This window comes from Hevea brasiliensis, chromosome 7 (genome assembly GCF_030052815.1).
Source record: "Hevea brasiliensis isolate MT/VB/25A 57/8 chromosome 7, ASM3005281v1, whole genome shotgun sequence".
Classification (NCBI taxonomy): domain Eukaryota; kingdom Viridiplantae; phylum Streptophyta; class Magnoliopsida; order Malpighiales; family Euphorbiaceae; genus Hevea; species Hevea brasiliensis.
The window spans coordinates 14,181,986-14,203,558 of NC_079499.1; the positions used below are offsets into that span (position 1 = coordinate 14,181,986).

At 38.6% G+C, this 21,573-nt stretch overlaps 1 protein-coding gene and 1 long non-coding RNA gene across 2 annotated transcripts; both read left to right on the forward strand.

Annotated features, from left to right (window-relative positions):
* The first annotated feature begins 2,557 nt into the window (after positions 1–2,557).
* On the forward strand, positions 2,558–8,439 carry LOC110669593 (uncharacterized). Its single transcript, XM_058150020.1, has 3 exons — positions 2,558–2,911; positions 6,051–7,346; positions 7,884–8,439. The coding sequence occupies exons 1-3, from the start codon at positions 2,729–2,731 to the stop codon at positions 8,109–8,111; spliced, it is 1,707 nt and encodes a 568-aa protein (XP_058006003.1). The 5' UTR covers positions 2,558–2,728; the 3' UTR covers positions 8,112–8,439.
* A 10,939-nt stretch (positions 8,440–19,378) lies between these two features.
* On the forward strand, positions 19,379–20,210 carry LOC131181658 (uncharacterized). Its single transcript, XR_009150153.1, has 2 exons — positions 19,379–19,441; positions 19,898–20,210. It is a non-coding gene; the product is annotated as an uncharacterized LOC131181658 (long non-coding RNA).
* Positions 20,211–21,573: the final 1,363 nt, after the last annotated feature.

Below are 21,573 nucleotides of genomic sequence, written 5' to 3' on the forward strand. Positions count from 1 at the left end.
GTGTTTTTGTGATTGAGATATTTTGGTTTTTGGATAAGAATACTCTATGAGATGCATATCTTTCATCCGATAAGAAATTTAAATTTAGAGGTTATCTGATGAAGCTCTTAAAAAGATCATAGAGTCGAAAAGTTAAGTGCACAACCTGCTTATTGGCCAATCTATATGTTTTATTAATACAATCGAATCTTTCAAATTCTCACATTATTTTTTATGTGAATGGTTAATTTTATTTATAAAAAAATATAATATGTTGATTTGCACTTCTCTTTTGTATTCTATTTCTAATTAATGAAATATTTTCATTTTTGTTAAAAAAAGTACACAATTTAGAATAGCTAAAAGATATATTGTGTAGTGTATTGTGTATTAATAACCTGTTTCAAGGCTTAAATACTAATTCAAGTATGATTTTTAATGAAAATAATTGCATAAAGTTATTTCAAGGATTGAGAATTGAATTGGAAACGTACTGAATAAATCGGAACCAAAGAATTAATAACTGAACCTAATTGGAACTAAAATAGCAAAAAACCAAACTAGAGCTGTATTAAAATTTTAGTTTAATTCTAATTTTTAAGTAAACCCCAAACTAGAACGGTACACGCTTAACAGTTGAAACTAGTATTTTTAAATCTAGGTCAGATCAATTGGTTGGATCAGTGAACCTAATCTCAAATTAATTTGAATTTATAATTGAATTAAATAAGAAAATGATTTGGTATCACTTGGCTGGTTCAACCAATGAATGAGAGTAAAATTTCATTTAGTAATGAGAAGGAAAATTGAACTCAAAACCTCATAAAGCCTTTAAAATTACAATCAAGGAGTTACCTTGATAGTTTGTGTGTGTATATATATAATTATTTATTTTTAACATATAATTAATATTTTATAAATATTAAAAAATAGGTACACATCTATAATTTTTTTTTATGTATTACTCATAAATATTAGAAAAAAAATTATAATAATATTTAAGTGACTGTTTTAAGCCTGAATCCACAATTTTAGTTCAAACTTTAAAAGGGATTGGAATTAGCCCTTAAAAGCTCCCTTTGGATTTCACTTTTGATTTTCATCAAATTGGTTGAAATTTTTGAATTTTTTTATTTTTTTAAAAAGAAAGCAAAAAATTAATTTGATCCAAGGCCAAACTAGCCGATTTCTGTTTAATTTGATATTAATTTTAGTGGATCTGATTTTGACCGATTCTAATTTGATTTAGATTCTAGTTTGAATTGATTCCATTATGATTTGATTCTAATTTTGAATTAACCCATGGCCAAATCTATATCTACATGATTTGATGGCTCCAGTGCAAATATCCAATGCTTTTAAGGTACAAGACATACTTACTCTCTTGTTTTCTGCTTTGAAGCTCAGATATGGTGTTTGGAGGGTTTGACAGTGTTAAAATATCATGAAAAATTGGTAATTGAAAGAAATTTCTCCTCCTTTCCTTGTGGTCAGATTGCTTAGACAACCTTCTAACTTTGATCTTTCTCCCTCATTAGAACTAGGTATTGTCTTGGTGGTACTTGTAGTTTATGATCTATGACTTTAGAGAGTAAATAGGCCTTTCTATGGATATGTGTCCTTCATGTTCTTATTGTTGTTTGTTTATCCACTGATGACTTTTTTTTTTCTTCTAAATCATTTTTATTTAAGATTGATTCTTCGTGAACCATTGAATCTTGAGGACATTAACCACCTCTTCTCCTTCTTTTTCTCTTGAAATTTTCATAAATAAATATTTTTTACATATATCTAAACTTTATAGAAACTTTTTTTTTCCCTTTTCTTGAGACTTTTGATGGATACTCTTATCTTCTTTATGGGTAAGCTCAGTCTTCCCTTCAAGAGTAGATTTGAAGTTTATAAAGTAGAAGAAAGTTAAGGGATTTGAGTCATATTAGTGGTTTGAAGTTCGAGTTGAGATCTAGTGAAACTCTTTCTCCTATATGTGTTCAGGAATAGAATTATATGTTCTCACTGGGTACTATTTACACGTCATGATTTGTGGAATATACTAACTTCCTAACTTCGGTTGAGTTAGGCAGTGTATTTTTCTTATTTTCTTTCTTATTTTTTAAATTGAGATTATGCTTAATGTTTATCTATTGTATCTCCTATAATTTTCTCCAATTTCAATACAATTCTATCTTTTCAAAAAAAAAAAAAATTAAGTACTTGAATTTATTTGAAAAGTTTAATATCTTGACCTATTTTTTTTATGTATAAAAGAATAGCAAGTTAATCAAATACAGCCCTTTAAATTCTTAATTTTTTAAATAAAAGAATAGTAAACTTATATATATATATATATTTATTTATTTATTTATAAAACATGTTATATGAAAAATTAATAAATTTTATGTATAAAAGTTTCAAACTTTTTTTTTTCTTTAAATTTTAATTGGGCCAATTTTTAGCCTGTGGGCCTCTCCGTCATCCCTTCAAAATTGGACCAAGAAATGATATGTTCAGAGAAAGGAAAGCCCAGATCCTTGTGGAATTGGAAATCCAATAAGAAACTGGAATTGACAATTCTGCTTCGTCTCCTGCAATCCCTTATAAGTAAGGAAATTCCCTCCCTCCCTCTCTCTGCAACCTCATTCATTAATCATTGCCTCAACACAAAGCCACCACCTACTCACGCATCCATCAAACCTATATATACATATTGAATCATACCCTTCTTACTGATTTATCATTTTCGGAGAAAATGGATTTTGAACTGAGAAGGGCGAGAGAGAAGCTGGAGAAAGAGCAAAAGGAGAGTAAAGAGAAAGCCAGATTGAAGCTGGAAAGAGAGAGAAAAGCTAAAGCAGAGGCAAAGAAGCAAAGAGAGGCCATTGAAGCCGCGCAAAGATCTCGAAGGCTTGATGCTCTTCAAGCCCAGCTCAAGGTCTGTTACATACCCATTTTCTCTGTTTGTTTCAAAGCTGAAACTTCTGTTTTCTTTTTTTTTTTTCAGATGAATTGTTGTTTTATATTTCCATTTTAATAGTTGTTTTTCTTGTTAATTTTGCTTAATTGATCTTTCTGCATTACCTGCCAATATTGGGATATGAAGTTAGATGATTTAGGGTTGTTGTTAAGATCATATTTTGGTGATTCTGTTAATGGCCTAGTGATCTTTTTATAATTAAATTGGGCATGGGTATCGATCATGTTTTATCTTTGAACCTATACGTGTGATATAACCGATTATCTCTACTTAATTCACATTTTGCTGTGTTTGCTACATTGAGTTATCCTTAATTGCCTCCTTGTTTTAAAAAATTTGATTTTTGTTTTCCTATGCCTAATGCGAATCAAAATTCTTTCCTTGCTAATTCGCCAACATAACCAGAATTATGGACTTAATTTTGAACAGAAAATTTTTAGCAGTAAAGATCTAAGGGATGAGAAATAGAACGAAACCAGAAGTTAATTTTACCTCTCTAATAATTGAAAAGAAATTGCAACACTGAAAATAGGAAGTAAAATCTTGGAGCTGTGTTTTTCCAACTTTTCCCTATTCCTATTTCCTTCCTGCCAGTCAAACAATCAGATGGAGAGAGTACATGGACTTTTTTCATTTTAAGTACCAATATCAATGCTACAGAATGCAAGTACAATTACAAAATTTATAGTAGATTAACCAAAATATAGAGAAGGATAGAGAGTTGACAGCAAATGTTACTAATGAGCATGGTTTTAAATAACAATGTAACAGCTGTTATTTAATGGTTTTTGGCATACCGTTACAATTACCACCGTTATTTAATAAATTTTAAAATTTGTAACTGTAAAGGTTGTTACGGCCATTATTTAATGTAACAGCTGATACTGAAAGTTAAGTAACAGTCGTAACAACCGTTACTTTTTCAACCAAGAATTCTTGGCTTCTTTTATCTCTTTCATGTGAAATGCAGTAGAGGAAACTTTTTTTGACCAAAAAGCCATCTCATCTTATTCATTTTAGTACCTTTTCATTTTCTCTCTAGACAACTAAGCCACTTTTTCTCAATTTTTTCCAAAACTAACTCAAGTGAAGTCCTTCATTTCTCTATAATTTTTTAAGCTCAAGAGCATAGATCATCAAATAGACAAGATAGTTTTGAAGTGAAGGGTGATTTATTGTTTCCTTTACTAATTTTTAGCTATTTTTGAATATTTTTAGGTAAATACATAAATAATTGGAAATAATATTAAAAAAAGTTTTAGACTTTAATAATATTTGCTAAGTATAAATTTAGGCTTTGACAAAATAAAATTTAAGAAAAATAAACACTTAGTTTTTTAATAGGTGAAAGTACGGAAAAGTATATGATTTTGCTTCTATTGCATATGGTGCCCAAGGCTCATTTTGTGACACTTTGATACCCTGTGCTAATGTGCCATTATTTCTTATGTGACAAATTTATTAACACCGTTATTTATGCTTACATGGTCGTCCAACATGGCATTTTTTATTATTTTTTCCAATTGTCGGAAATGGATACCACAAGTAGGAAATTTTCATTTTTTTAATTTTTAATTAAAAACTAAAATTTTAACCCTAATCCCTGAATCCCATTGATCCAAAATCCCCAAATTCTAAGCTTTATCTTTTTATCCAAATCAAAATCTTTATCCAAACAAGAGTAACCCAAATCTAAATCTTTATTCATTTTAATAAGGCTTCGAGCCATTGAGAACCAGAGAAGAGGGTTCGATTTGGACAAGCCTTCCTTTGGAAAACAAAATATCAGAAGGTGAAAGTGTCAAAAGGGCGGTTATGGCCATCAGCTGATTCTGTTGGTATTAAGATATATTCTGGTTTTGCTGCTAAGGTGCATAGAGTTCTATCCCCCAGGAGTTATTGAGAGCTGTTGAATTTGGGATTGAGATCTAAGAGACCAGAGAGGAGAGAAGGTAGGCTGAGATTGGTCAAGCTCCAAAAGGAGCAATTCGACCCATGTAGAGAGATCAGAGGGGATGTAAAGGACAGTGTTAGAGGCGAGGAGGGAGAGATGGTGAGAAGAGGAGTTCAGCAGGGCGGTTTCAAGGCATTTGAGGCATTGGGCCACATGTCAAAGCTCGAAGAATCAGACCTTGTAGCCAGCACAGATGAGCAAGCCATCTATCTTCTAGGTTTTAGCAATAGAGGATGATGAGCTGGGAGCATTGCTGCCGGCTGACAAATCAGAGTCATACAACACCATTGTTTGGGGATTTTCAGAATTTTTTAAAGTAATTTTGTTCCCTCTAGGGGGTTGGCACATATTTGTGAAGAGAGAAGAGAAGATGGTGTTTGCATTTGTGAACTTTGAGGAGAAGAACCTAGGTTGGGGATGAGGGAAGGGGAGGTGCCATTGGATTCGTGATGAATAAGGGAGGTGCTTCTGCATTTGTGATGGGAGGGAGCTGGGGAGGGGCAACAATGGGGATTATGGTTTAAAATTTAGTATCCAATTAAGAATTTAAAAATCTAAGAATTTCCACTTGTGGGACCCACTTTTGAAATTTGCAAAAACAGCTGCTTTGGACTGCCACATAGGCATAACTAATGAAACGGATTTTTCACAAAAGTGCTAATAGTGTAATAGCATAGGGTACCAATGTGTCACAAGGTGCGTCTTAGCCCCTATCTGCAACTTGAATGAAACCACATGGTAGTTTTCCATACTTTCCCCTGTTTTATTAATGAATGGTATGTTGACCCGTTCGCCTATTCAACTGATTTGACTTGGTAAAAAATGATCAAACAATATTTAAAAAAATATATATAAATTATTATATTAGTAGTAGTATGTGTGGGAAAAAAACGAAAAATAAATTAAAATGCCAAACCAAATTGGATAAAGCTGGTCATTAGTTTGATTCCTACCTGCTGGTCTGTTCCAGTTTTTAAAACACTGCAAATATTTGTATTATACACATTGTACAAAATGTTTCATGCCAATAAGGTGTAGAAATAAATTTTGATAGTCTGTTTTCTGTTTCCATATGTAATTTTCAAATTGTTTACAGCGTAAAGTGATCGCTGTGATGCTTATGAATCTTGGTTTTCTCTGCAGGCTGATGAGCGAATGCAAGAAAATTTACTTGCTGGGAGAGGAATAATGTTTTCTCGAATACTGCAAGCTATATCCTTTCATGGTAGTGGAGACAAGATTAAATTACCTCCTTCCTGTTTCGCAGAATTGTCTGATCAAGGTGCTTTTGACAAAGGACCAATATATTTCCAATTATCAGTGATTCATCAAGATGGTCCATCTGAGACAAAGACTACTGACCCAAAGCAGCGGACAACCCACTCAGGTGTTCTTGAGTTCACTGCAGAGGAAAGTTATGTTGAGCTTCCTCCTCATATATGGAATAACCTGTTTCCTGTAGGAGCACCAAATGCTCCTCTAGTTGAGCTTCATTATGTCTGGCTACCTAAAGGAACTTATGCAAAGCTTCAACCTGAAGTTGTTGGCTTTTCTGACATCCCCAATCACAAGGCTGTCCTTGAAACAACCCTTCGGCAGCATGCCACTCTTTCTCAAGGTGATGTGATCACTGTCAACCATGGGATACTAGCATACAAGTTACGGGTTCTAGAGTTGAAACCTTCCTCTAGTGTCTCTGTCCTGGAAACAGATATTGAGGTTGATGTAGTTGGTCCAGATTCAGTTTCAGAGAGCACAAATCAACATGTCCTGAAGCCACTTAATTTTGGAATGTCAGAGGCTGTAATGGTTGAAGAAGGGAACTATGATTATTATAAATTTTCTATTGATAATGATACTTGGGAAAAAATTGCTTCTGGGGATGTCAGAGTTGAAGTAAAGATAGATGCTGAAACTAGTGGTGGTGATACCGATCTTTACATGTCCAAGCATCCTCTTATATTTCCAACTCGGCATCAACATGAATGGTCTTCTCATGATGTGGGGTCAAAAGTTTTGATCCTTAGCTCCAAGGATAAGAACTTTGGTGTGGGTGCTTACAGCATTGGTATATATGGTTTCAAGGGAACGACAAAGTGTAAGGTATTGGTTAGCGTTGAAAATAATATTAGTCTTAAGATGGGTCAACAAGCTGGATCTTCATCATCTGTGGAGATTGATACTGTAGAGTGTAGGAATTGTAAGCATTTTATACCCTCCAGGAGTATAGCACTGCATGAGGCATATTGTATTAGACATAATATTGTTTGTCAGCATGCTGGTTGTGGAATTGTTCTGAGGATTGAGGAGGCCCAAAACCATGTGCATTGTGAGAATTGTGGCCAAGCTTCTCAAAGGGGAGAAATGGAAAAGCATATGAAAGTTTTCCATGAACCACTTCAGTGTCCCTGTGGAGTAGCCCTTGAGAAGGAATTGATGGTAAGCAAATGGAACCTTTATTCTTATTGTGCCTCTTTAAAATTTAGAATTTCTTTTATTTCAGTAATATTAACTCCTCACCGTGCATCATACCATCTAATGTCTAGTAGTGCTTGTGGTGGGCTGCCCAATTGATTGATCAATGCAAGAGTCACATGGATCTAACGTGATGTTGCACTTCAATCATTGAGGCAGTAAGCCCAGTTGGTTGCCAAAGATAAGACCATTGATCAGTTGTTTTGATGATTTGTGGTGTTCACTATGGATGATGATGAGGTAGAAATTCTAGAAATAATTCTAGGTATGAAATGTGGAGGTGATATCTAAACCATTTGAAGTTGCAGATGATGACGACTTATTTGGGGTTAACCCTTTGCCCCCTGGAGTGAGGGTTTAAAATGGCATCTTAATTCTTAAGAAGTCTGCTAAAAATTTTCCCAAAAATCATTGAAAAAGAAACATAGCTAGCTTACGTCACTAGCATTTTAATTTTTTAGGGAACAACGTTTTACGTATTTATTTACTTGTCTGTGGCAGGTACAACACCAAGCTTCAGCTTGTCCCCTACGCCTTATAACATGCCGATTTTGCGGCGATATGGTTCAAGCTGGGAGTTCAGCTATGGATGTGAGGGACCGATTAAGAGGCTTATCTGAGCATGAGAGTGTTTGTGGGTCTAGAACAGCCCCATGCGACTCTTGCGGACGATCCGTCATGTTGAAGGAGATGGACATCCACCAAATTGCTGTTCATCAAAAAAGTTAATTACAAGAACCAAACTTAAATTATCAGACAAGAACCAAGCTTAAAGGGCTGGCCATGTGATCATGTGCTGGGGAAGCATGATTTAGCAAATCCATTTTTTATCCGATTGAACCCTGGTTGCTTTATAGCAGTTATGGTTAATCATGTGTTTGAAAATCGACTCCTGTGCATAAGAAAAGTGATAAACCAAAGAAAAGTATTGCTGTATCATGTGATTGTTTAATTTAATGTAAGCAATGTATGTTGCTTTACATCTCTGCATGGTGAATATGTTTTATTATTCTTAAATTTGTAATTTTTTTTTTAATAAAGAAGATTGATGGCCAAATGATCAGATGCTTCATCTGGATGAATAGATTCCTTGGTCATTGTGGCTTCCAACCCATTTTTACTATGTTTTCAAATTTTTCGGCTGTTTGTTTCTCACATTGAACAGATCAATTCTATAGAATTTTCCCAAGATTATTTGTTTTGTGATGGATGCCTACCCACGAACTAGGGCAGTTGAATTCTTGATTATTTGGCTTGCCGACATCCATCCAACTTTTTCAATACTGACTTTGCCAGCACGGGACCTTGGCCTTTTTCTTTGACCTTTTTACTCAAGGGAATTTGACTCCATCAGTGACCTGCATGGCGCAAGTGGCAAATTGAAAGATGATTTTGCTTTTAATAAAGTAAAATTATATTGATGCAAATTAATATAAACTTGACTTGTATATAATAAATGAGTCTAATCATTATACGTTAGTAACTGTTTGGCATTAAACTTGGACTATCAAAACTAAAAAAAAAATATATATTATTTTAAATATTATTAAAAAAATAATTTTACCAAATAATTTTATTATTTTAATATTTTTATGATTAAATTTTATTAAATTTAATTTTAAATTATTTTCTAATATTTTTTTATTAATATATTTAAAAAATATTTTTTATTAATAACAATAACAATAGGAATACCAAATAAGCCTTAAAGCTTATTTCTTTTAAACCTCTTTACAAGGTAAATTTACATTGATCTAGTTTCTTAACCCTACTTTTACAAAAGAGCCTATAATATATAATTGATTATTATTATTATTATTACTATTTTGACTATGGAAAATGATAGCCAGCATGGTTAAGGTAAACCAACCACTTTGTGCAACTTTACTGAAAGTATCAATATAAAAATCCTTCTATAATTCTATTAACTGCAATGATGGATGGAATTTATATTTAATTAAAATAATAAATTTATATACCTTTTAGTATTTAAATAATTAATTGATAAATAAATATTTTTTTCTTATTTTTATTTTTGTTTATATTTTTAGTATGCATTTACTAATAAGTTAATAAAATTTACAAATTACATCACCATTTTTCATATATTTATCCTTAAAAACCTGATAAATAGTAAACTTTGAAAAAATTTATTGTCAAATTCTTTTGAATATGAATCTATCTTATTTAAGATGCAAGAAACTTATGCTAGTATCTCATTTTCAACTAAAAATGAGTTTGATTCACTTTTTTTGATACTACTCCAACACTCAAGTCAATGATAAATTTTGAGATAAAATAGTAATAAAATAATAATTAAAAAAATATGTAAATGTCTTTGAGTAAGCGCTAAAAGCCTATTTATATGGTAATAGGAGATAGTCAGCATTAATCTCGGAGACCGTTAATCAATCAATCAATCGTGAACCTTCTGCTTACCGTATGCTACGAGATTGTATTGTCGGCATAATTCTCAGCGAAGATCATGCCGATCGTACTCATTGGCATGTCTTGTGCACGTCATTCCAACCTTGGTTATAGAGCATCTATCTCTTGTCTCAAGAGTTTATTATCTTGGGTTTTTTGTGATCAGAACAGCTTTGACCTATCTTGGACTATACTCAAGGTGATTTGTGACTAAATCTGATCCAAATGAGATCGGGTTTCGATCTACTAAATTTAATCCAGATAATATCAAATTTTGGGTTAGATTATATTAGGTGTCAAGATTGAATCTTTCATAGTGAGAAGTGCATACCATTTTGCTTGTTACTCAAGTTAAATGGCAGAAAAATATTTATACAATCAACTTTAACTAGTTTGGAATTAAAACTTAATTGTTGTTGTGCTAAACGAGCGTAGAGCTGTATTAGTTCTTGTTTGTGGCAGAAATATAAAGATGCAGAGGATCCAATGGGTCCTAACTTGCTGGTAGGAGGTTAGAAGCATTGGACCTCCCCTACAGAGGATTGCTATGTAACACCCCAAAATTTTAATTTTTATGAGCATTTTTGGTATTTTAATTTTATTTAAATTTTAGGAATTTTTTTGAGATTTTTCGGATTTTAAAAATCGGGTTCGATTTTCCGAAAATATAAACTTTGATGAATTTTAAAAATTTATTTAAAGACCACGTGGCAAAACTAAAAATATATTTGGAGTCTACGTATTTTTCTGAGTTTTCTGAAATTTTTTTTCGGAATTTTTGGACCTCGTTTTCGGTCCCGAGGCAGAGTAAAAATTCAAAATTTTGTATTTCGAATCGAACCGGCCGAATCGAACCGGACCGGATCGGATCGGTCGAATCGGACCGGTCTTCTTCCCTTTTTCTTCCTCCCGCGCGCGACGTTCTCTCTCCCTTTTCTCTCTCTTTTCTCTCTCCTCCCCTCACGCCAACCGCCGCCTCCCTGCGTCCCCACCTGCGCCTAGCCTCCAGCTATCGGTAGGCCGCGCCCTAACGGCCGGGAAGCGCGACGCCCCTCCCTGCGCGCGTTTCGCTTCCCGGCCGATCCGGCCACCAATTGGACCGGGTCTTGTGTCTAAAATCATCTACTCGGCGAGAGCTTTCCATAGACACCAAGAACGCCGAAATCCATCGAGCGGTTTGTCCGATTTTTGCTCGGGAAGATTTTAGCCCATTTCGACTTTTGGGCTAGATTTCTCGAAAACCGTGAATCCCACGAGAAAACCGAGGCTACCAGCGCTCTCCACTCGTCGAGAGCTTCGCGGCGACATAAATTTTGAATTTTTTCGACACCGTTTTTCGGTGGGTCCCACGGAACTTCGCAGTATTTTTCCGAACATTTAATGAGCTTAGAAAATTCTGAAAAATTTATGTATTAACCCCCGTGTTATGGGCTTCGTGTAGGTATCCTCGATTCGCGGAAATTCGACGATTGGCCAAGTCTGAAATTAGGCGACATGGACTGATTCTGGAAAAGTCTCCAAATTGGACCGAGGTTTTGGCTAGCCCCCTATTGTCAGATGTCCCGAGCGCGTTCCTGAAGTCGGAATCGGCAAAGGTAAACCCGAACCTTATTTTTACGTAATTTTCTAGTGCTTAAATAGGATTAAAAATCCGTAAAATATTCGTGGTAGCTTAGAAAATTATTATTCTTTTTGCAATAGCTTAGTAATATTGCTAAGGACCGCGGGGCAAAGTTTTAGAATTTTTAGAGCTTATTTGGGCAATTTTTGCAAAAATGGTCAATTATAAGGACTGAATTGAAATATTACATACTGTGATGGATGATTGATTTGATGGGCCCAGGAGGGGCTGTGTGATATGATTGAGTTGTGGATATATGAATTGTGAGTATAGAAGTGTGTTTTGAACCCTTTTGCAGGTTGGGTAGGTCCTAGGTATAGGGGAGACTCTGCCGGATTTTCGGCACGACTTAGGACGTATTGGTCTTTTTCTTTGTTTGTATTGAGTCAAATTTATTAAATAATTGTAATATAATTATCAGGTGAGCCGGGACAGCCTTCTTCCTCCGCCCAGCCGCCACAGTGATTGTCGTCAAGTCTATGAGTAGAATATTAATTTTAATTGTAATTTCGATATTATTATATGTTCAAGCATGCCCATGCATCACTTATATGCATATATTTATGTAGTTAAACTCTAGGCACGATTTATGTTGCATTCATAACTGTTGATGTGCCATGGATGTTGTTGTGGTAATTTGGAGCCGTGTGCGTGCGTTGGCGTGCGTGTGATGTGGTGTGGACTATGGATAGGACGGGGTAGTCACGGCTTGAGTAATTTGCTGGGACCCGATCCTTCGAGGGGTAGTCACGGCTTGAGTAATTCGCTGGGACCCTCGATTTGGTTATTAAGTGGAAGTCCGAGCTTGAGTAATTGGGCACCAGTTGGATTTAAGAGAGCTGTATAGGGGATCAGCTCCCATATGTTATGATTGATACTACAGGGTGTGTGAGTGCTCCAAATTTACCTTTTTGATGTTATGATGTGAAAATGTTGTTGATGTTGCATTTCACTCTACAGGGTGCATTAGTTTTAGATAGTTATAGGGATTATGGTTAAAATTGATATTTTACTCTCTGAGTCGAACGCTCACTCCTGTTCAAAAATTTTTACAGGCCACAGGAGGACATTTTCGAGGTTAACCTGCTTTCTCCCTCGCAGGTCAATTATTACTGTTTGTATAAACTTGTTAAATCTTAGAATTTTCGCATGTGTTAGAAATGTTTATTTGATTTGGGTCTGTAAACTAAATTATTATTTTGGGACCTGTAAACTTAATATGCTATGCATGTTTGATGGATTGGATGAGGGAGCTGAGCTCCCCAATTGACTATATATTGTGTTTACAGGTCGGGTGAGTCGAAAACTCCCCGTTGGTAAGTCCATTTTATGGCTGGACTCTGTCCGTTTTTTTTCTTGAAATTGGGCCCAAATGGGCCTTAGAGTTGGGTTAATGAACAGTTAGGCTTACTACGGGCCTCGGGGGCTTTAGGCTGGCCCAGGTCCTAGTGCCGGTCCGGCCCATAGGTTGGGTCGTGACAGATGTGGTATCAGAGCTTAGGCTCCAGATTCTTAGGGAATGTTGTCTAAAGTGTTGGGAAGAGTCTACTAGGAGTCACATGCGGAAAAAATAGGGTCCATATTCGTCTTGCATTGTTGTCTTTGCTTCTAGTTTCTGCTTCATATATTGTGTGTAAATATGAGTCTATAGAGCTGTGCAATGTGCAGTTTTGAATTTTGTGGGCTAATGCTGCTGAATTTCAGGAAAATGCGTAGAAGCAGGAGAGCTGCCACTGCACCAGAACTAGATGTGCCTGACGAGGTGTCGGCACAGGATGAGGCGCCTGCCCCGAGGAGGCGGGGTAGGAGGCCTAGAGCTGCTCAAGTAGAAGAGCAGCTACCCACAGTTCAGGAACAGTCTTTCATGGCACAGGGTCCCATGGACCCCATGGCACTACTCTAGGTCTGCAGAGAACCATCGACATGATGGCGCGATATATGGTCCACCCTCCACGGCGGCGATCCACCGCACCAAGAGGAGAACCTTACAAGCAGATCATAAATTTTAAGAAGTTGGTGCACGGTACTTATGATGTGTCGACGATGCATATCGGTTTTGGATTCTCGCGGCGAGGAGCAGTCTGATTGACTAATAGAAGACTGATAGAGTGTGTGCAGCATGTCATGGGGCCTATGCCTAGACAATGGATGAATGACTACGTGTTACCCCGGATGGAGGGTTTGACATGGGCTCAGTTTGTAGAACTTTTCATCAATCGGTTTGTGCGAAAGCTTGAGAGATCGAAGCAGTGGGCCTTTGAGGCCCTAAGGCGAATGGCAGTGCAGTAGATGAATATGCTCTGCAATTTACGGAATTGAGTAGATATGCCCCTACAGCAGAGCTACTGAAACTATGAAGGTGAAGAGGTTCCTAAAGGGGCTTGACAGAGGTATGCGAACTGGCCATGATGTCGGATCGATCTTTTGATGTGGTGGTTGATCGAGCAGACAGATTGAGATTAGCTATCTTTGTGGATGTGATGGAAGAGCAAAGAAAACAGAGCAGAGGGTTCTTCAGGTGTTCCCCAAATGGGTACTCCGGATAGTGGTGGCCAGAGTAATTACAGAGGAAAGGGTAGGAGCAAGAGAAGTGGTTTTAGACACAGACCACGAGGATTCGCACGAGTGCGGATCCAGCGGTGGTCACAGTTCGAATGCAGCCTGGTCCAGTTGTTCAGATCCTCCTTGGCACCTTGTGCACAGTGTGGAAGAGGACATTCAGGACCTTGTTTGATGGGATCAGGAGTATGCTTCAGGTGTGGCCAACCAGGTCACTTTGCTAGAGAATGCCCCGTGTTCAGCGAGTCACAGATGGGGTCACAAGGTTCTGTTGCGAATGTTCCTAGACAATTGTATCCGGGTGCTTCCAACATGGCGGCGATCGATTCGGTGTATGGGGCCGAGGACAAGGGGGCGTGGATTTGGAGGCGGTCAGAGGTAGAAGTCGATGTCGTGGTTACGCCACTCGGTAGGGGTCAAGCTCGGGTTTTCACCCTGACCCACCAGGATGCTCAGGCTTCCAATGCAGTTGTGGCAGGTATTCTTCTGGTCTGTTCTTATGAGGCTCGTGTTTTGATAGATTCGGGTGCTACGCACTCATTTGTCTCCCCTGTGTTTGCCATGAGGTTGGGTAGAAACCCTACAACTTTAGAATGCCCTTTGTCGGTAGCCACCCCACTTAGTGACAACATAGATGTAGATATGGTTTTTCCGGGTAGCCCAGTATTAGTGGATGGAAAGATCCTCCCAGCAGACTTGGTTCCTCTACCAGTAATGGACTTTGATGTAATTTTGGGGATGGATTGGTTGGCAACTCACTATGCCACTTTAGACTGCAGGAACAAAAAGGTGTATTTCCACATACCTGGTGTGGAAGAGTTTAGCTTTGATGGTGACAGGAGCGTGGCTCCATATAATTTGGTGTCAGCAATTAGTGCTAGAAAAATGTTGAGGCGTGGATGCCAAGGGTATTTGGCATTGGTGAGAGATACATCTGTAGAAGGTGTCAGCATGGAAAATGTTCCTGTTGTCAGAGAATTTATGGATGTCTTCCCAGAGGAGCTTCCAGGGTTGCCACCAGGAAGGGAAATAGAGTTTTGCATTGATGTTGTGCCGGGTACAAACCCCATATCGATGCCACCTTACAGGATGGCACCAGCAGAATTGAAAGAGCTGAAGGAGCAACTACAGGAGCTTTTGGACAAGGGTTTTATACGTCCGAGCACTTCACCTTGGGGCGCTCCTGTTCTATTTGTGAGAAAGAAGGATGGGTCATAGAGGTTGTATATCGACTACAGACAGCTGAACAAGGTGACAGTGAAGAACAAGTATCCACTTCCTCGGATCGATGATCTGTTTGATCAGCTCCAAGGAGCTAGATTCTTTTCCAAGATAGACTTGCGATCAGGCTACCATCAGTTGAGAATCAGGAATGAGGACGTGTCCAAAATGGCTTTCAGGACAAGATATGGTCATTATGAGTTCTTGGTAATGTCTTTTGGACTCACTAATGCACCAGCAGCCTTCATGGACTTGATGAACAGGGTGTTCAAGCCATTTTTGGACCGTTTTGTCATCGTATTCATAGATGACATTTTGGAGTACTCTCGGACCAAGGAAGAATACGTGTGGCACTTGAGGATGGTGTTGCAGACGTTGAGGGAGCACCAGCTATATGCCAAATTTTCAAAATGTGAATTTTGGCTAGAAAGCATCTCATTCTTGGGACACGTGGTTTCTAGTGACGGCATTCAAGTGGATCCCAAGAAAATTGAAGTCAGAATCGATTGGCTTAGGCCTACAACAGTCACTGAGGTGCGAAGTTTTCTGGGTTTAGCTGGTTACTATAGGCGTTTTGTGCAAGATTTCTCCAGGATAGCGGCTCCCCTAACTAAGTTGACCAGGAAGAATGTTCCATTCATTTGGACAGATGACTGTGAGGTGAGTTTCCAGAAGCTTAAGGAGTGTCTAACCACTGCCCCTGTGTTGACACTACCTGTGAGTGGTGAAGGATACACCGTGTATTGTGACGCCTCCAGAGTTGGCCTAGGGTGTGTCTTGATGCAGAATAGAAAGGTAGTGGCTTATGCTTCCAGGCAGCTGAAGAGGCATGAGCAGAACTACCCCACCCATGATTTAGAAATGGCAGCTGTAGTCTTTGCACTAAAAATCTGGAGACACTACCTGTATGGTGAAGTGTGCGAGATATACACCGACCATAAGAGTTTGAAGTACATCTTCCAACAGAGGGACTTGAACTTGAGACAGAGGAGATGGATGGAGCTTCTGAAAGACTATGATTGCACCATCCAGTACCACCCTGGAAAGGCCAATGTTGTGGCAGATGCCTTGAGCAGAAAATCTTCTGGCAGTTTGGCGCACATTTCAGTAGAGAAGAGACCATTGATTCAGGAGGTACATGAGTTGATGGATCAAGGTTTAATCCTAGATCTTTCAGATGAGGGGGTATTGTTGGCTCACTTTTGGTGAGGCGGACTTGAGGAACAGAGTTAGAGTTTCCCAGCACAGAGACCAACAATTGATGAAGATTATAGAGAGAGTACAGCAAGGTGAAGGTGGTGAGTTTGGATTTGCCAATGATGGCGCCCTAGTACAAGGTTCTAGGATATGTGTGCCCGATGTAGACAATCTCAGGAATGAAATCATGCGAGAGGCACACTACACACTGTACAGTGTCCACCCAGGTTCCACCAAGATGTACCATGATGTGAAAGATAGCTATTGGTGGAATGGCATGAAGAGAGACATAGCAGACTTTGTGTCCAAGTGCTTGACTTGTCAGAAGGTGAAGTTTGAACACCAGAGACCGTCAGGGAAGCTGCAAGAGCTCCCTATCCCAGAATGGAAGTGGGAAATGATCACCATGGATTTTGTGACTGGGTTGCCTCGTACCACGCGAGGATATGATTCGATATGGGTAATTGTAGACCGTCTAACCAAATCAGCTCACTTCTTACCTGTAAAGACTACATACTCTGTGGCACAGTATGCCCGGCTCTACATTCGAGAAATAGTCAGATTGCATGGAGTTCCGGCTTCCATAATATCGGCAGAGGGCCCGATTCACTTCGGTTTTGGAGAAAGTTGCAGGAGGCACTTGGCACACAGTTGAACTTTAGTACGGCTTTCCACCCTCAGACAGACGGACAGTCTGAAAGGACAATCCAAACACTGGAAGACATGCTTCGCATGAGTGTCTTGGATTTTGGAGGTCAATGGGATGAGCAGCTAGCTTTGGTGGAGTTTGCCTACAACAACAGTTACCACTCCAGCATAGGGATGGCACCCTATGAGGCATTATATGGAAGAAAGTATAGGTCTCCTCTGTGTTGGATGTAAATGGGGAAGCGAAGGTGCATGATGTAGACCTAGTGCAAGGTACACTTGAGGTAGTTCCTTTAATCGAGGAACGATCAGCTTTCAGATGGCGTAAGAGTTATGCAGACCCCAGACGAAGGGATGTGGAGTTTGCAGTGGGCGACTATGTATTTCTAAAGGTTTCTCCAATGAAGGGAGTCATGAGATTTGGAAAGAAGGGCAAGTTGGCACCTCGGTATATTGGACCTTTTGAGGTTACGGATAGAGTTGGGCGATTGCCTACGGTTGGAGCTACCACCCAACCTTTCTCACGTTCATCCGTGTTTCACATCTCCATGCTCAGAAATACATTCCCGATCCTTCTCATGTCTGATAGGATGTGATAGAGCTAAAAGAGAACTTGACATTTGAGTAGATAACTGTAGACATAGTTGACTAACAAGTAAGACAGATAAGATCCAAACAGATCCATATGGTTAAGGTTTTGTGGAGGAGCCGATCGGTGGAAGAGTGCACTGGAGTCGAGCGGGACAAGCGTAGCAAGTACCCCTATCTGTTCAATGTATAATCATGTGCTTTATTCTGCCTTGTGTAAAATTCGATGACGAATTTCCTGTAAGGGGGGAAGAATGTAACACCCCAAAATTTTAATTTTTATGAGCATTTTTGGTATTTTAATTTTATTTAAATTTTAGGAATTTTTTTGAGATTTTTCGGATTTTAAAAATCGGGTTCGATTTTCCGAAAATATAAATTTTGATGAATTTTAAAAATTTATTTAAAGACCACGTGGCAAAACTAAAAATATATTTGGAGTCTACGATTTTTTCGAGTTTTGGAATTTTTTGGAAATTTTGGACCTCGTTTTGGTCCCGAGGCAGTAAAAATTCAAAATTTTGTATTCCGAATCGAGCCAGGCGAATCGAGCCGATCGACGGATCGGGCCGAATCGGACCGGTCTTCTTCCCTTTTTCTTCCTCCCGCGCGCGACATTCGCTCTCCCTTTTCTCTCTCTTTTCTCTCTCCTCCCCTCCCCTGCCGCTGGCCAGCCGCCTCCCCTGCGTCCCCACCTCGCCGGCGCCTCCCGGTATCCCAGCCGGCCGCGACCCAAAAGGCGGAAGCGCGAACGCCCCTCCCCTGCGCGGGCGGCGTTTCGGCTTCCCCGGCCAAATCCGATCCGCCACCAATTGGACCGGTCTTGTGTCTAAAATCATCTACTCGTGAGAGCTTTCCATAGACACTAAGAACGCCAAATCCATCGAGCGGTTTGTCCGATTTTTGCTCGGGAAGATTTTAGCCCATTTCGATTTTTGGGCTAGATTTCTCAAAAACCGTGAATCCCACGAAAACCGAGGCTACCAAAGACGCTCCACTCGTCGAGAGCTTCGGCGACATAAATTTCAATTTTTCCGACACCGTTTTTGGTGGGTCCCACGAAACTTCGCAGTGTTTTTTCCGAGCATTTAATGAGCTTAGAAAATTCTGAAAAATTTATGTACTAACCCCGTGTTATGGGCTTCGTGTAGGTATCCTCGATTCGCGGAAATTCGACGAAGAGACCGGTGCGAAATTCCGCCGGATGCAGTTCTGGAAAAGTCTCCGAATATGACCGAGGTTTTGGCTAGCCCCTATTGTCGACGTCCCGAGCGTTCAAGTCAGAATCGGCAAAGGTAAACCCGAACCTTGTTTTTACGTAATTTTCTAGTACTTAAATAGGATTAAAAATCCGTAAAATATTCGTGGTAGCTTAGAAAATTATTATTCTTTTTGCAATAGCTTAGTAATATTGCTAAGGACCGCGGGGCAAAGTTTTAGAATTTTTAGAGCTTATTTGGGCAGTTTTTGCAAAAATGGTCAATTATAAGGACTAAATTGAAATATTACATACTGTGATGGATTATTGAATTGATGGGCGGGAGGGGCTGTGTGATATGATTGAGTTGTGGATATATGAATTGTGAGTATAGAAGTGTGTTTTGAACCCTTTTGCAGGTTGGGTAGGTCCTAGGTATAGGGGAGACTCTGCCAGATTTTCGGCACGACTTAGGACGTATTGGTCTTTTTCTTTGTTTGTATTGAGTCAAATTTATTAAATAATTGTAATATAATTATCAGGTGAGCCGGGACAGCCTTCTTCCTCCGCCCAGCCGCCACAGTGATTGTCGTCAAGTCTGTGAGTAGAATATTAATTTTAATTGTAATTTCGATATTATTATATGTTCAAGCATGCCCATGCATCACTTATATGCATATATTTATGTAGTTAAACTCTAGGCACGATTTATGTTGCATTCATAACTGTTGATGTGCCATGGATGTTGTTGTGGTAATTTGGAGCCGTGTGCGTGCGTTGGCGTGCGTGTGATGTGGTGTGGACTATGGATAGGACGGGGTAGTCACGGCTTGAGTAATTCGCTGGGACCCAATCCTTCGAGGGTTAGTCACGGCTTGAGTAATTCGCTAGGACCCTCGATTTGGTTATTAAGTGGAAGTCCGAGCTTGAGTAATTCGCTGGCACCAGGTTAGATTTAAGAGAGCTGTATAGGGGAACAGCTCCCATATGTTAGATTTAAAATTGATATTTTACTCTCTGAGTCGAACGCTCACTCCTGTTCAAAAATTTTTACAGGCCACAGGAGGATATTTTTTTGAGGTTAACCTGCTTTCTCCCTCGCAGGTCAATTATTACTGTTTGTATAAACTTGTTAAATCTTAGAATTTCCGCATGTGTTAGAAATGTTTATTTGATTTGGGTCTGTAAACTAAATTATTATTTTGGGACCTGTAAACTTAATATGCTTTGCATGTTTGATGGATTGGATGAGGGAGCTGAGCTCCCATTTATTATTATGTTGATGAGTATGTGGAGGGTGAGCTGAGCTCCCCAATTGACTATATATTGTGTTTACAGGTCGGGTGAGTCGAAAACTCCCCGTTGGTAAGTCCATTTTATGGCGGGACTCTGTCCGTTTGTTTTCTTGAAATTGGGTCCAAATGGGCCTTAGAGTTGGGTTAATGAACAGTCAGGCTTACTACTGGCCTCGGGGGCTTTAGGCTGGTCCAGGTCCTAGTGCCGGTCCGGCCCATAGGTTGGGTCGTGACATGCTACAAGCTCAATTTTGGCATTGTTACATGGTGGTAAGGAATCATCTTGGCCAAGTAATTTATCATGCACTTTGTGTTGCAGATGTGAACCATTTTGCTTCATCGTTCATTTATCCTGCTTTTAGTTTTATTTTTAGATCTGCGAATGTGTTGGCACATTACCTTGCAAAAGTTCCTTTGTTTCTTAGGTCAAGAGCAAATTTGGGTGGAGGATGTTTCAGCCTCTTCTTGAATCTGTGGTACTTAATGATGTTTTTCTTGCTGAGGCTTAATAACATCCTTATTTCTTAAAAAAAAGAGAGTAAATTTTGATAAATAATAATAAAGTGAATTAAAACCTACCATTTTTACAATTTGCCAATGCATTTTGAAATTTCAATTCATTTTTTTATTTATTTAAACCATTTTTAAGTAATAAAATTCAATTCTTAAGTAATTTTTTTGGTACAAAAATTTATAAAATGACATGTGATATTTTCTTTATATTTTTGTGTCTACATTATTGCTTAATTTGTCTCTTATTCCAAATTCCCGTAACCTACCTCAATAATAATATATTATTATTTTTTATTAAAATTAATTTATATTTATATATTTATGTATTTAAATATTATAATTTTAATAAAAATATATGTATATTATTAAAATTATGTTTAAATTATATTTATAATTTATAATTTACTTTTTAATAAATAAATTTATATTATATAATTATAAGTTAAAATAAAAAAAAAATCATGAGGAAACCTGTCACACCCCGGCTTAGTGGGCCCCAGCTCAAGCCTCTCTATGGGTATTGAGCAGCTCAATTGGTAAGAGGCGAAGCAAACCCGTGAGGTGATAAGGGTTCGAATCCTAGCTCTGCAGGGCGAAGGGATTGAACTCCACCAAGCGGACGATCTGGATTTGAGTTGCATCGCCGGCCTCTGAGAAGTGCGGCAAGATGGCCACCCATAGAGGGCTTGAGTGGAGCCCACTAGGTGGGGTGTGACAATAAAAAGGCGCCTTTTTATTGTCACACCCGACTTAGTGGGCCCCACTCAAGCCCCTCATGGGTGGCCATCTTGCCGCACTTCAGAGGCGGCGATGCAACTCAAATCGATCTTGTCGCTTTGGTGGAGTTCAATCCCTTCGCCTGCAGAGCTAGGATTCGAACCCATATCACCTCACGGTTGCTTCGCCTCTTACCAATTGAGTTGT

Bases quoted from the DNA above. Each gene is read 5' to 3' on its own strand.
- LOC110669593 (XM_058150020.1), top strand. From the start codon at position 2,729: ATGGATTTTGAACTGAGAAGGGCGAGAGAGAAGCTGGAGAAAGAGCAA. The intron at 2,912-6,050 runs GTCTGTTACATA...TTTTCTCTGCAG, and splicing joins CTCTTCAAGCCCAGCTCAAG to GCTGATGAGCGAATGCAAGA. The intron at 7,347-7,883 runs GTAAGCAAATGG...TGTCTGTGGCAG, and splicing joins CCCTTGAGAAGGAATTGATG to GTACAACACCAAGCTTCAGC.